At 38.2% G+C, this 15,596-nt stretch overlaps 1 protein-coding gene across 1 annotated transcript in view; it reads right to left on the reverse strand.

Moving 5' to 3' along the window:
* INTU (inturned planar cell polarity protein) overlaps nt 1-14,054 on the reverse strand; it is a 94,484-nt gene extending 80,430 nt beyond the window's left edge. The window contains exon 1 of the mRNA XM_032292342.1: nt 13,876-14,054. Coding sequence (XP_032148233.1) covers nt 13,876-13,964 — 89 coding nt within the window. The 5' untranslated portion in view covers nt 13,965-14,054. The remainder of the gene's footprint in view (nt 1-13,875) is intronic.
* Nucleotides 14,055-15,596: the final 1,542 nt, after the last annotated feature.

Here is a 15,596-nt window from a genome sequence, read left to right on the forward strand (position 1 = left end):
GTTTCTAATGCCTAACAGCTGTTGGTCAGCCTGGATTTCCTTCCAGGTGAAGGAAACCGCACTTTACCTTTCCTTAGGGCCTCATCCATGCAAGTAATAAAGGCTTTTAAGCAATGCCATCTAGGTGTTAATGTAAATTCACTCGATTGTTTCTTTGGTTTTCATATTGGTTTTATATTGTTTCCCCATTGCAAATTTTCAGTTTCCCCAAGTGTGTATGTAGAGTGCCACAAATGAGTGGCAATACTGTGAAATCAATTTCATGTTCATTTTCTAACTCAAAATTTTATAATCTAATTAAGTGTTCTCATTACTAAAGTTGGAAGTGTAAACTGGTAAAATCTACCTGTCATTTATGAATACGTACATCAAGTATTTTTTTTAAGTTATACTTTAAGTTCTGGGGTACATGTGCAGATAGTGCAGGATTGTTACATAGGTATACACATGCCATGGTGGTTTGCTGCATCCATCCCCCTGTCACCTACATTAGGTATTTTTCCTAATGTTATACTTCCCCAACTCCGCCACCCCCTGCTATCCTTCCAGTAGCCCCCCACACCCCAACAGGCCCCAGTGTGTGATGTTCCCCTCCCTGTGTCCATGTGTTCTCACTGTTCAACACCCACTTATGAGTGAGAACATGAAGTGTTTGTTTTTATGTTCTTGTGTTAGCTTGTGGAGAATGATGGTTTCTAGCTTCATCCATGTCCCTGCAAAGGACATGAACTCATCCTTTTTTAGGGCTGCATAGTATTCCATGGTTTTTTTATATGTGCCACATTTTCTTTATCCAGTCTATCATTGATGGGCATTTGGGTTGGTTCCAAGTCTTTGCTATTCTAAACAGTGCCGCAATGAACATACATGTGCCTGTGTCTTTATAACAGAACAATTTATAATCCTTTGGGTATATACCCAGTTATGGGATTGCTGGGTCAAATGGTATTTCTATTTCTAGATCCTTGAGGAATCGCTACACTGTCTTCCACAATGGTTGCCTAGTTTACACTCCCACCAACAGTGTAAAAGCGTTCCTATTTCTCCACATCCTCTCCAGCATCTGTTGTCTCCAGATTTTTAAATAATCGCCATTCTAACTGGTGTGAGATCGTATCTCAATGTGGTTTTTATTTGCATTTCTCTAATGACCACTGATGATGAGCATTTTTTCATATGTTTGTTGGCCTCATTCATGTATGTCTTATTTCGAGAAGTGTCTGTTCATATCCTTTGTCCACTTTTTGATGGTGTTGTTTGTTTTGTTCCTATAAATTTAAGTTCTTTGTAGATTCTGGATATTAGCACTTTGTCAGATAGGTAGATTGTAAAAACGTTTTCCCATTCTTTTGGTTGCCAATTCACTCTAATGATTGTTTCTTTTGCTGGGCAGAAGCTCTTAAGTTTAATTAGATCCCATTTTTCTATTTTGGCTTTTGTTGTCATTGCTTTTGGTGTTTTAGTCATGAAGTCCTTGCCTTGCCTATGCCTACGTCCTGAATTTGGTATTGCCTAGGTTTTCTTCAAGGAGTTTTATGGTGTTAGGCCTCATGTTTAAATCTTTAATCCATCTGGAGTTAATTTTTGTATAAGGTTTAAGGAAGGGGTCCAGATTCAGCTTTCTGCACACGGCTAGCCAGTTTTCCCAACTCCATTTATTAAACAGGGAATCCTTTCCCCATTGCTTGTTTTTGTCAGTTTGTCAAAGATTAGATGGTTGTAGGTGTGTGGCATTACTTCCAAGGCCTTTGTTCTGTTCCATTGGTCTATATCTCTGTTTTGGTACCAGTATCATGCTGTTTTGATTACTGTAGCCTTGTTAGATAGGTTGAAGTCAGGTAGCGTGATGCCTCCAGGTTTGTTCCTTTTGCTTAGCATTGTCTTGGCTATGCGGGCTCTTTTTTGGTTCCATATGAAGTTTGAGGTGGTTTTTTCCAGTTCTGTGAAGAAGGTCAATGGTAGTTTGATGGGGATAGCATTGAATCTGTAAATTACTTTGGGCAGTATGGCCATTTTTGCAATATTGATTCTTCCTAACCATGAGCGTGGAATGTTTTTCCATCTGTTTGTGTCCTCTCTTATTTCTTTGAGCAGTGGTCTGTGGTTCTCCTTGAAGAGGTTCTTCACATCCCTTGTTAGTTGTATTCCTAGGTATTTAATTCTCTTTGTAGCAATTGTGAATGGTAGTTCGCTCATAATTTGGCTCTCTGTTTGTCTGTTATTGGTTTATAGAAATGCTTGTTATTTTTGCACATTGATTTTGTATGCTGAGACTTTGCTGAAGTTGCTTATCATCTTAAGGAGATTTTGGGCTGAGACAATGGGGTCTTCTAAATATACAATCATGTCATCTGCAAATAGAGACAATTTGACCTCCTGTCTTCCTAATTGAATACAATTTATTTCTTTTCCTTGCCTTATTGCTCTGGCCAGAACTTCCAATACGATGTTGAATGGGAGTGGTGAGAGAGGGCACCCTTGTCTAGTGCCAATTTTCAAAGAGAATGCTTCCAGTTTTTGCCATTCAATATGATACTGGCTGTGGGTTTGTCATAAGTAGCTTTTATTATTTTGAGATACGTTACATCAATACCTAGTTTATTGAGAATTTTTATCATAAAGGGCTGTTGAATTTTGTTGAAGGCCTTTTCTGCATCTATTGTGATAATCATGTGGCTTTTGACTTTGGTTCAGTTTATGTGATGGATTACATTTATAGATTTGTGTATGTTGAACCAGCCTTGCATCCCCGGGATGAAGCTGATTTGATTGTGATGGATAAGCTTTCTGATGTGCTGTTGGATTTGTTTTGCCAGTATTTTATTGAAGATTTTTGCATCAATGTTCATCATGGATATTGGCCTGAAATCTTCTTTTTAGTTGCGTCTCTGCCAGATTTTGGTATCAGGATGATACTGTTCTCCTACCATGAGTTAGGAAGGATATCCTCTTTTTCTATTGCTTGGAATAGTTTCAGAAGGAATGGTAGCAGCTCCTCTTTGTACCTCTGGTAGAATTCAGCTGTGAACCTATCTGGTCCTTGTCTTTTTTTGGTTGATAGGCTATTAATTGCTGCCTCAACTTCAGACCTTGTTATTCAGGGATTCAACTTCTTCCTGGTTTAGTCTTGGGAGGGTGTAAGTGTCCAGGAATTTATCAGTTTCTTCTAGATTTACTGGCTTATGTGCATAGAGGTGTTTGTAGTAATTTCTAACGATAGATTGTATTTCTGTGGAATCAGTGGTTATATCCCCTTTATTGTTTTTCATTGCATCTGTTTGATTCTTCTCTCTTTTCTTTTTTATTAGTCTGTTTTGTTGACCTTTTCAAAAAACCAGCTGCTGAATCATTGATTTTTTGAAGGGTTTTCTGTGTCTCTATCTCCTTCAGTTTTCCTCTAATCTTATTTATTTCTTGTCTTCTGCTAGCTTTTGAGTTTGTTTCATCTTGCTCCTCTAGTTCTTTTAATTGTGATGATACAGTGTCAATTTTAGATCTTTCCTCACTTCTCATGTGGGCATTTAGCGTTATACATTTCCCTCCAGACACTGCTTTAAATGTGTCCGAGATATTCTGGTACACTGTGTCTTCATTCTCATTGGTTTCTAAGAACATCTTTATTTCTGCCTTCATTTCATCATTTATCCAGTAGTCATTCAGGAACAGGTTGTTTTGTTTCCATGTAGTTGTGTGGTTTTGAGAGGGTTTCTTAATCCTGAGTTCTTATTTGATTGCACCGTGGTCTGAGAGACTGGTTGTTATGATTTCCATTCTTTCGCATTTGCTTTATGATTTCCATTCTTTCGCATTTGCTGAGGAGCGATTTACTTACAATTATGTGGTCAATTTTAGAGTAAGTGTGATGTGGTGCTGAGAAGAATGTATATTCTGTGGATTTGGGGTGGAGAGTTCTGTAGGTGTCTATTAGGTCCGTTTGGTCCAGATCTGAGTTCAAATCTTGGATATCTTTGTTAATTTTCTGTCTCATTGATCTGTCTAATATTGAAAGTGGAGTGTTAAAGTCTCCCATTATTATGTGTGGGAGTCTAAGTCTCTTTATAGGTCATTAAGAACTTGCTTTATGCATCTGGGTGCTTCTGTATTAGGTGCATATATATTTAGAATAGTTTGCTCTGCTAGTTGCATTGATCCCTTTACCATTATGTAATTCCCTTCTTTGTCTTTTTGATCTTTGTTGGTTTAAAGTCTGTTTTATCAGAGACTAGGATTGCATCCCTTGCTTTTTTTTGCTCACCATTTGCTTGGTAAACCTTCCTTCATTCCTGTATTTTGAATCTATATGTGTCTTTGCATATGAGATGGGTTTCCTGAATACAGCACACTGATGGGTCTTGACTCTTTAGGCAACTTGCCAGTCTATGTCTTTTGATTGGGGCATTTAGCCCATATACATTTAAGGTTAATATTGCTATGTGTGAATCTGATCCTGCCTTTTTGATACTAGCTGGTTGTTTTGCCCATTAGTTGCAGTTTCTTCATTGTGTCAATGGTCTTTACCATTTGGTATGTTATTGCAATGGCTGGTACTTGTTGTTCCTTTCTATGTTTAGCACTTCCTTCAGGACCCCTTGTAAGGCAGGTCTGGTGGTGATGAAATCTCTTAGCAATTGCTTGTCTGTAAAGGATTTTATTTCTCCTTCAGTTATGAAGCTTAGTTTGGCTGGATATTAAATTCTGGGTTAAAAGTTCTTTTCTTTAAGGATGTTGATTGAATATTGGCCCCCAGTCTCTTCTAGCTTATAGGGTTTCTGTCAAAGTTTTCTGCTGTGAGTCTGATGGGCTTCCCTTTGTGGATAACTCAGCCTTTCTCTCTGGCTGCCCTTGGCATTTTTTCCTTCATTTCAACCCTGGTGAATCTGACGATTATGTGCCTTTGGGTTGCTCTTCTTGAGGAATACCTTTGTGGTGGTCTCTGTATTTCCTGGATTTGAATGTTGCCCTGACTTGCTAGGTTGGATAAATTCTCCTGGATAATATCCTGAAGAGTGTTTTCCAACTTGGTTTCATTTTCCCCCTCACATTCAGGTACACAGATCAAACGTAGATTAGATCTTTTCACATAATCCCACATTTTTTCGATGCTTTGTTCATTTCTTTTCACTCTTTTTTTCTCTAATATTGCCTTCTGGTTTTATTCATCAAGTATTTTTTAAGTACAAAAATAATAGCATTGATTGAGAGTCAGCCTTTGCTCTGCTTACATACTTTATTCATATACAATGCTGAGCATTCACATACTATGAAGTAAATATTTTCTCTATATTAATATAGGGAAACTGAGATTTGGGGAAGTTATGCATTTCACTAATCATTACATGGCTAGCAGTCAAAAAGCCAACAAAGTAATGAACCTAAGTCAATAATCATTACATGAAATTTCCTTAGAACCCAGTAATTCAACTATTAGAGATCTACCGTGAGAAAATAAAGGACGCAAATTTATAAAATTCGTAAACATGAAAAGCTGAAAGCGATCTTAAAATGTTGAATAATGGAAAAGTTAAATATACTTATATATAAAATGTGATGAATATTATGATTTTAACTAGAATGTGTTAAAGAGTAAAGCATGGGGAAAATGTTCATGTTGCAGCATGTAAAAAAAGGATATAGCGTTATTTTATGATCTCAACAGCTGGGTGCTGGGTATTCTCTAATGGGTAATTATAGTAATAAGTATTATAATAAATACAAGATTCTAATGGAATACTCAGAAAAAAACAAAGTGGTATATGTGGTGCCATAAAAAATTTCTTAGAAAAATTATTGATTTATGTTGTTATTATGGCATGGTTCCAACAGAGAAAGAGTAATGGGAGATGAGTCATCACACGGCTGGTAGGGGTGTATGGAGAACTCAAAGAAATCTGGATTGTAGCTGTTGCAGGGACAGAAAAACTCTGCCTCCATCTTCTTAGGGTCCCAGCTGGGCCTGAGAATTAAACTTACATAAAATAGATTAACAACAGAAAAGCAACTGGAACTTGTTATACAGATTTCGAGGCCCTGCTCCACATCAACAGGATCAGAATCTCCAGGGGAGGGGCCTGGAAATCTCTATTTTAAACAAGTGCCCCCAGTGATTCAGCAAACTTGAAAAACTGCCCTAAATTTTCCCTCAGTTCTGTTATTAAGGCATACAGGCCCACTGGCCATTTCCTGAATAGGCCGGAACTGCCTCCCACCTCAAGAATTTGAGCCTGGCAGGGACACCTCTCTCTCTGCTCTAGAATCCAAGTTTTACATGGCAGGGGAGCCCTCATAAAGAAGTGAAGACCCAAAGAAGTAGTTCAAGTCAGTTAACTTATATACTGGATTGGACAAAGAATAGTTAGTTGTGAAAAAGCAACTAAATTGGGAAGTTTAAAAGATAAGTTATGTTAACAAGGTCTGTACAGAATTCTCTTGGTTTCACTTCCCGCCTTTGAGAATAAGAATGTTACATTTTTCTAGTATAGGGAGGGTGTCTTTCACATGGGAGCTTCATCTGCTGCTTTTAAGAAACAGCACAAAGGCATCTGCTGTTTTTTAAGTGTATTCAACCTAAATGGTCAATATGGCAGGAGAGTATATTTTACCTCCCTCACAGCCAGACAAGCTGCAGTTTGCAGCTTATACTTTTAAGCTGAAGTTTATTTGTAGTTGTCACATTAAACTATATACATTTGAATTTCCTAGGTTTTATAATTTTAGTTGCATTATTTCTAAATGTGCTTTTTATAGTGTTATAACAGCTATTGAATGTTGTAATTTATTTGTATTAATTTATAAAATTGTTCTCATCTTATACAGGAGCTATAAAACACAGTTTATACCTCATTTCTTTAAAATTATAATTAAACAACTTAAGTCATCCCTGGAAATCCACAAGAGTTTTTTCCTTAAAAGAGGTCTATATGTTACTAAAGTTGAAGAACAGGAGAGGAGTTCATAAAGGGGTAAAAGGAGTGTTAGAGGCATTTGAACCAGAGCGACTCCATCTTGAATAGGGGCTGGGTAAAATAAGCCTGAGACCTACTGGGCTGCATACCCAGGAGGTTAGGCATTCTTAGTTACAGGATGAGACAGGAGGTTGGCACAAGATACAGGTCACAAAGACCTTGCTGATAAAACAGGCTGCAGTAAAGAAGTTGGTTGGCCAAAACTTACCAAAACTAAGATGGCTACGAAAGTGACCTCTGGTCATCCTCACTGCTCACTATATGCAAATTATAATTAGCATATAGTGAGCAGTGTGGATAATGAGCATTAGTTGCTAAAAGACACTCCCATCAGCACCATGACAGTTTACAAATGCCATGGCAATGTGAGAAAGTTACCCTATATATTCTTAAAAAGGGAAGAACCCTCAGTTCTGGGTATTGCCCACCCCTTTCTCAACAATAATTCACCCCTCGATCAAGAAATAACTATAAGTATACTCAATCAAGCAGCCCATGCTTCTGCTCTGCCTATGAAGTAGTTCTTTTTTTCCCTTTACTTTCTTAATGAGCTTGCATTCAATTTACTCTGTGAACTTGAATTCTTACCCAAGAAAGAATTTGGGGCAATAACTCTCTCTCTTGGCATCTGGATTGGGACCCCTTTCTGAAAACAGGGGTTCCTTGAGGTAGTAGGAGGGGATAGCATCCAAGGCACAGATGGAGGGATATGACCTCCCTGGACACCTCTTCTCTAAAACTTAAGGGAAGAGCCAAAGAAGGGTGCTGATGTAGATGGTGACTTGCCAGTTTCAGGCAGGAAGCTGAGGCAGTCTCCATGTGATAGTGTTTATTGTCTGGTAAGTAGGCAGCAACCTTGCCAGCTGAAAGTGATGGAGAAAGCAATGGAGTCAGAAGTTTGAAGAAAGTGGAGACAGGAAGGAAGGGAAGCAAATATTTCGACCACCATTAAGATCCAACAAAAAATGTATTAACTTTTAAAATCAGAGGAACAGTATTATTTTAAAAAGCTGGAGTCACTATAATCATTATTTTAAATTTCATGGTAAAATATACATGCTTACTTTCACCACAATCTTAAACATTAGAAATGATTTAAGATTCTATTCCAAAATAAAAAGTGCTTTAGGTAGCTCTTTAGTAAGCTAATCTTTCCTTATTTTAAAAGCAACTTATTGGAAGTGAAAAATAAAATAAATTAAAAAAAGGACATTTACAAATTTTAGCAAAATACTACATTTTCTTTCTACAAAATTTTCCTCCATTTTTTGGTAAGCATCTAGTAATTTCATACCCTGCCTCATAAACCTTGCATAACACCTCCTTGAATAAAGTCCAAACTATGTAGCTTCTTTTCAATTTTTTTCTCCAATTCTACAAACAACTGAACACCAATTCAGAATTAAAAGCTTTATTCCAAGTTACATCTTAAGTTAATCAAGCTGATCAACTTGCCTATTCAAAAGAATCAACTGGAGCTTGTTATAGAGATTTTGAGGCCCTAGTCTACATCAACAGGATCAAAATCTCCAGGGGAGGAGCCTGGAAATCTCTCTTTTAAACAAGTGCCCCCAGTGATTCAGCAAACTTGGGAAACTGCCCTAGACTTTCCCTCAGTTCTGTGCTTTATGCATACAGACCCACTGGTCATTCCCTGAATAGGCAGGAACTCACTTCCTCCCCCTGAATTTGAGCCTGGCAGACAGACCTCTCTCCCTGCTCTAGAATCCATCATTCAAATAACCTTGAGCAAATGACCTCTACCTTATCTGTAATTTCAGATAATGGTACTTCACAGGACTGTTTGCAATCTAATGAGTTAATGCATGCAAAATACCAAGCACACAAAGCGTCAATAAAGCAGCTATTTTATCTTATTTACTCACACAGTTCTCATACTGTGGAATGATACTTATCTAAAATTCATTTGTTGAAATACTACATCTTTCTTCAAGATCCAATTCAAATAGCACCTTTTCCCAAAAACCTTCCCAGACACAACTCCTACCTCAGTAAGAATTCCTTCTTCTACTCTTTCCTCAATCTATCCCATAATATTCTGTTATAACTAATATCAGTCCATCTTATACCTAAATTATATAGGAATACATCTATCATTGCCACCAATGACAATCTCCTGGAGAACCTGACTGGGTCTTTTTTTTTTTCCTCTTCAGTCTTTCATATGTCACAAGATTGAACTGAAGCAAAAAAATGCCAAATGAAAATATATCTTCTAGGAACTTTGCTATGTCATGAGTTACGTCAACTTCCTTGGCTAATTTACTTCCATGTGTTAGTTTAATGAATTAAACTGAGCAACAACAAAATTTACCACCTTGCTTGATCTTTCATCAAGGAAGAAATTATAGCAATCATTTTTATCCTTATTTTAAGTTTCAGGTTGTAGTATCAATTAGTCATATTTCTAAATTTACGTATCATATTTCTACTCACCTTACTAATATTTAATAAGCTTAGATATTTTGGAAAGGATGAAGAAAGGAAAGGAATAGGATGCCATTTTCAGGGCCTTTATATGAATACTCTCTTTCCTAATTAGCAATTGTAAGAAGACTTAAAAGATTTAGATTGGGGGATATTTTCATTTTCTCTTTTCCACTACAAAATGACCAGCCATCTTCTGAAGCCCAAATAGATTTAATTTAATGCATACGAGACATAACATTCTAACTTCCATAGATTACCGTCTTGATTAGGCAAGCAATACAATTCTGACATAAAATACACCAGATAAGGACATACTTAAATATTTAGTATTGTTAGCAGGTTCAGGAACTCTTTCTCTAGTAGTAATAGAAGCTAGCAATGAGAAATAAATGAAAGTAGGGCCACACGAGGACATATTCATTAAAAAAATTTAAACTACAAGGTAAAAATTATGTAAGAGCTTTGTTAGAAACTAATTAATATTGCCTTAATTGTGGACGCAGAAATAATAATACTTTAGGGACTATGTTGTAATAATGACAACCACAATTATTTTTAAAATATGAATAAATAACTTGATAGACCAACAAAATAGCATTTTAGAAACTGAGACTTTATTATGTAGAAGATTTCAAATTTCAGATAGGGTTAAAATATATCAAAATAACATTTCAGCAATCCTAAATGTACAGAATTGCATTACGGCTTAAAATTCTCACTTACTTCTATAAAAGTTGAATTACTTGTTAAAATGTATGGAACTTACCTGCAATAAGATCATATATTCCACATTTGAATAGTAATGGAGTACAGATGAGAATCCAGAAGCACAAGTAAAACTAAAATAGATGGCCCAAAGCTCAAGATCAAAACCCAATTCATTTACTCCTATTTATTTCCATTTTTTATCTTCATTTACAAATTATAACAAATTTGGCAAACTGTTTTACCACTATAGATCAATAGCTGCCAATCAGAAGGAAAGAAGGCCCCGTTAAAACAGGAATACAACAACCCTGGAAATTGTTGATGGCTGACAATCTGCTGATGACGAGGAAAATAGAAAACAAAAGGCAGACATGAGAATTACCAAAAAACCACAGTTTATAAGGGAGTGCCAAATACCCTAAGTAGCACCTAAAAAAAAAAATTAACAGCACTGTTGAATCCTACAATAATTTGCCCTTGACTATAAAAAATACTTGATAATCTATAAGTGCCATGCATTCTCCAGTAAGGGGATCCAAGCTCTCATCCTGATTTTGGCACCAATAACCAAGTTAAAGTAGACAAAGTTTCTCATCTGAAGGCAACAATAATAATCTCTGCCTACTACATAGGGTTGCTGAATATCAAATGACATAACTCTTTAAATCTAATGCCATACACCTTAAGAAATAGAGCAGCGTGTACTATAAATTTTCAAAAACTTTTGGTTTTATAATTATTCATTTTAATTTTTATTTTTAGATCTTAAAATATATTACATGCTTTTATTAACAGAAATATTGCTTAATTGGGTATACCCCCTGAGAATTGTGGATAGTTGCAGCATTTTAAATATGCATATTTTCGCCTTTGGCAAGAGTATCAAATTTGGCTCATCAAAAATTTTGAGACTCACCTCTAGTACACTCTCTCCACTGGCTTAGGTGCCAAAAAACCAGCACTCTGGCCTGGACCAGCACCATTCATTAGCTGTTGGGCCTTGGGCAATGTCACTTGGCTGAATCTTCTCAGAACCTTTAGGAATAGCTATCCTTTTGTGTTTTGTTTTAGTTTTTATTATAGAACTGTTGTGAACATAATCTCTATACTTGATAGAACTTTAGTTTTATAGAGCACTTCCATATCATCAGAAATTCACATCAACACCTTATGAGGTGGGTATTATTCCTTTATATTACAGAAAGAACAGGGGAAAATACAAATAAGTTAACAGTCTTGCCAAGTCACACAACTACTATGCAACAGAAGAAATAGGACTCCAAGGAAATGATTAATTTGCAATAGGCTGGTGCATATGTTTGTAAAAAAAATTTGCAAAATACTGAGTGTTAATAGGATTGTTTGGTTATTTCTTGTAATCAAGATGACACAAAAATAACTTACTTAAGCAAAAGTAACTGAGAAATGCAATACTGATGCTTTTGCTTGACTCAGACAACCTATGTGTAACTTTTTTCAAAAACCAGAATAGTTAAATTTATTTTGCTGAGCTATTATTTTAGTATTGACATTTTGAAGTTAGCACCTCATGCAGAGAGAAGTTTGCAGCTTTGCTTCAATTTTGGTTTGGCTGAAGTATCTTTTTCAAAAGCACAGCAATTTAATGCTTTACATTCTAAAAACCATATTTGCAATGGAAAATATACAAGTAATTAAAAAAAGTACACACTTAGAAAACTTACCCTTTAAAGTAATATGTTCAAACAAAATAGAATAGTCTGCTATTTTATCTTGTCTATGAATTTTCTATGGCCCATGGCTACTAGTCTTTTTAATGCAATTGCCAAAATTTTGTGGATGATTTACAATGGATGTTTTAAAAGAAAAACATAAAAATTTTGTAACAGTAATATTTTTTAAATAGGCCATACATTGATAGAGTTAATGAGAACTATGATAAGTACAAGTATGATTTAAGGGTTATCAATTCTCCCTAATTGCTATAACATTATGTCTAAACAAATCTGTATATATACAAGCAAAAGATATTTGATTAGATGTGAGCTTGTGTGAAACACAGCTTCATTAAATGAAAGAGAAACCTCTCAGATGTCTAAGCTTTTTAAATGTGTGTTTGAAAACATTAAATAATAAATAACCACTAATAAGAGTAATGCATTGGGGGTAGCAAAAAGACTTTTGTATAATGTTGAAAAGAAAGCACTGTTAGCCATGATATTGTCAAACACATTTCTAGTTCCAGATTCCATTGGTTCCTCTGGCATATGGGAGCAGTTATTTGTAATTCACATAAAGTAGCTTTTCATTCTAATACTGAGCAGGTTTATTCTAGAAATATTCCACTACTTCCGAAATAATCATCTCAGTCTTGATGACTATAGCTTAAACATATTCGTTTGCCTGGTTCATTCGGATAGGCTTGTGCTTTGGATCTGAAACCCTAAAGCGTTAATCAGTTTGAAATTATTTGGCACTTGCCATTTGAAACATGAGAAATATGAAGAAATTCTGTTGCAGCAAGGTCTTAAGCTTTTAAAATTAGCACCCCTCCCAGTTTTACCAAAGTCATGCTGTGAATGAGTTTTTAGTTAATGCTTCTTGGGATTTATTCCTGGACTGTAATTTTATCAAATGCAGACGGAATTGTTTTTGGGAATTTAGCAGAATACCCTTTTTACTGCTCATTTAATAATATTTTTATTTTATATGGCAGGGGATCTTTGGGGGTTGGGAGAAACCAACTGCAGAAAATTGCAGGTTTCAGAAGACAGCTCTGAAATCGCAGACACCCGAATTCTCCCTTGCCCAGTCTTTCTTTTTTACTCACACTTCCAATAGAACAGGATTTCTACAGCTCATATGGTTTTGCACAAAGACTTAAAAGGGTCACTTGAAACGTTTACAGATGAGAGGGCTCACATAAACCTCCCCCGACACATACTTACTAAGCGCCACTTCATCCCTCTCGCCACAAATGTATTCAAGAGATATTTTAGTTATATTTCTAAAAGAGTTTTTTCTCCTACAGCGTCTTGTGAAGGCCAGGCCTTCCCAGAGCTAAAGCAGCATTAACTGCCTGGCATTTCATCCATCCTTTCTTAAAATTGAAAGACAATTTGCTCTTCAAGTGGACTATTTTTTTCTCTTCTATAAACCCATCACTATAACCATGGAATTTAATATTTGTTAGTCTATTTTGCATAGAGGATAAGGTTGGACCAAAGTATCAGCAGTTAAAATTAGTGCACAAGCAGCTTACGGAAAGTTGGGGTTCTCATTCTTCCTAGAGAAACTCTTAAATTTCTTTTGTGTAGTTGTTGGTGTGTGGGCGCGAGCGCATGCGCGCGCGTGTGTGGGAGGGGGTGGGGTAGAATTAGATTTGTTAAAAAAAAAGCAGCTCTTTTCAATCCCAGTCACAACTAAAGTTCAAACAAAACTCTCAGCTTCCTGGAGGAAGCCAGGAGGTGTTTAAGGGACAGCTTGGCTTGATGTTTCTTTCTCTTGTTCATAAGGTAGCGTTTTCCGGAGGAGATGGGTGACCGGGACCCGCGCGGGACCGGTCTCGGCGGCGGGACCGGGTGGATCTCTGGCACCCGGTTCTGGAAAGAGTGGGAGCAGGTCCCAACGGCCCTCCGCGGCCAGTGCCGCACTAAGGAGAATCCCAAGTCAGATGCTTCCCGAAAGACCCCAGAAAGAAATGCGGCCCCTCCCCGGCCGTCATCCCCGGGACAGGAGGGCGGTCTTGCCCCGCGCCCCGGGGCCCTGCACTGACCTGTGTAACAGCACGCGCTGCACGGAGTCCAGGTCCTCCAGGCTGCGGGGGGCAGGTTTGGGGATGCTGGACCTGCCCACCTGAAACATGCCCACTGGTGACTCACTGCAGTGGCGGACGACAGGTCACCCGGGTCTCAGCCCCGGCGCCTCGGGGAACCCGGAGCTGCCAGGCTCCGACGCGCGGAAGCCGAGGGGTGAAGTCGGCGGTGTCCGCGACGGCTGCCCCTCCTTCGCCCGCGTGTTCCCCCGCCGGTCTCGGAGCCCCGCGCACTGGCGCGCGGCGCGGCCACTCCTCGCTTTGGGGGCCCGGGACAGGTGGGCGCTCAGTGGGCCGCCGCCCTGCCAGGGGTCGCAAAGTCCAGGCTGTCCCCTCTTCCACGTCTGGGTTTCCCTCGTCTCTTCCACTGGCCCAACCACACAGCCCGTCTCCAGCGCTGGCGGCGAGCCGTCGAGCACCTCGGGACCCGGTCGCCAGGCGCTGCGCTCTTTCGCCGCCTAGTGCGGGATGCAGCTCTTCACCCTCCGTTCCAGGACAGCGGGGCAGCCTCGGCTAGGGACACCGGCGTCCAGGCGCCGCCCCCAGTGAAGGAGGTTACCACCTGCAGCTTCCAAGGCCACAAACATGGGAGGAGTGGAGGAAACTCTCAAGGGTCTCTGAGGCTCTGGCCGCTCTGTGGAAGACACGAAAATGAGTGGGGAACAGAGGCAAGTTAGTTGTCTGTGCTTGGTGGGAAGTTGAATTCAGCCTAAAGAAGCCATGTACACTGATCCATCCATCCAAACATGTATTATCGCCTGCTATGTGCCAGGCTGTGTTCTAGTCCTTGGAGGTACAAGAATGAATAAAAGATGGACTCTGACTTGTCTACTGTGACTCTATTCTCTTTGGGAGGGGGGGATTTATTTGCTTTAAAATATCCTTGACCCCAGGAGACAGTCTCTCCTCTAGGGAATTACATATTTTAGTGAACTCTTCTGTGGCCTGTGGTTTTCTTATCGTGGGAAAAATGACGCATGTGTGACTTCTCACTCTAGACTGTTCTTAAGTCAGAACTGGCCAGAATGGTAAGGGGAACCACTGAAGGAGAATAAACAGAGAAACTGGAGCGTAGTAGTTTAAAATGTGAGCTCCCATAGGTTATAGATTACAGAGTAATGACAAATGGTAATAGATTAATTTTAAACTTTACGGTAGTTAGCCGGGACTTGGCTACTCACTGTAGGACCTCTAACTGTCATTATCTGCAGATCTTTTCTCTTGGGTCCATTTTTCCAATCAGGAATATCTTCCTGGCTGCCAAGTGGGTTAAGAGGGTGAATGACGGAGGCCATCTCTTAGCATATAGACCTTTACTTAATTCCTCTGTTTTCAATAAGGTTCCTTACCCCTGGTCTATAGTCTACCTGTGTTCTTGAGTCTACTGCATCAAGAATCTGAAAATGTTAGTATCTTTTGATTCAAAAATTAATCTCAAGGAAATGATAAAAAATGAGGGTCATGATGTTCATTGCAGTACATTATTATAGCAAAAAAAAAAAAAGAAAGGTATAAATGTCCAAAATTAGTATAACTACCTACATAGGTTAAAGTTCATTCATACAATGATCTAATATATATTTATTAAAAGGAAGTTCAAATACAGTGCTTAATGGCATATGAAAATATTTATGATTTAAACTTTAGTAAATATTCAGGAGATAAAAGTGTATATTCTGTTT

This window comes from Sapajus apella, unplaced genomic scaffold, assembly GCF_009761245.1.
Source record: "Sapajus apella isolate SASKATOON/1434 unplaced genomic scaffold, GSC_monkey_1.0 scaffold27, whole genome shotgun sequence".
NCBI classification, from domain to species: domain Eukaryota; kingdom Metazoa; phylum Chordata; class Mammalia; order Primates; family Cebidae; genus Sapajus; species Sapajus apella.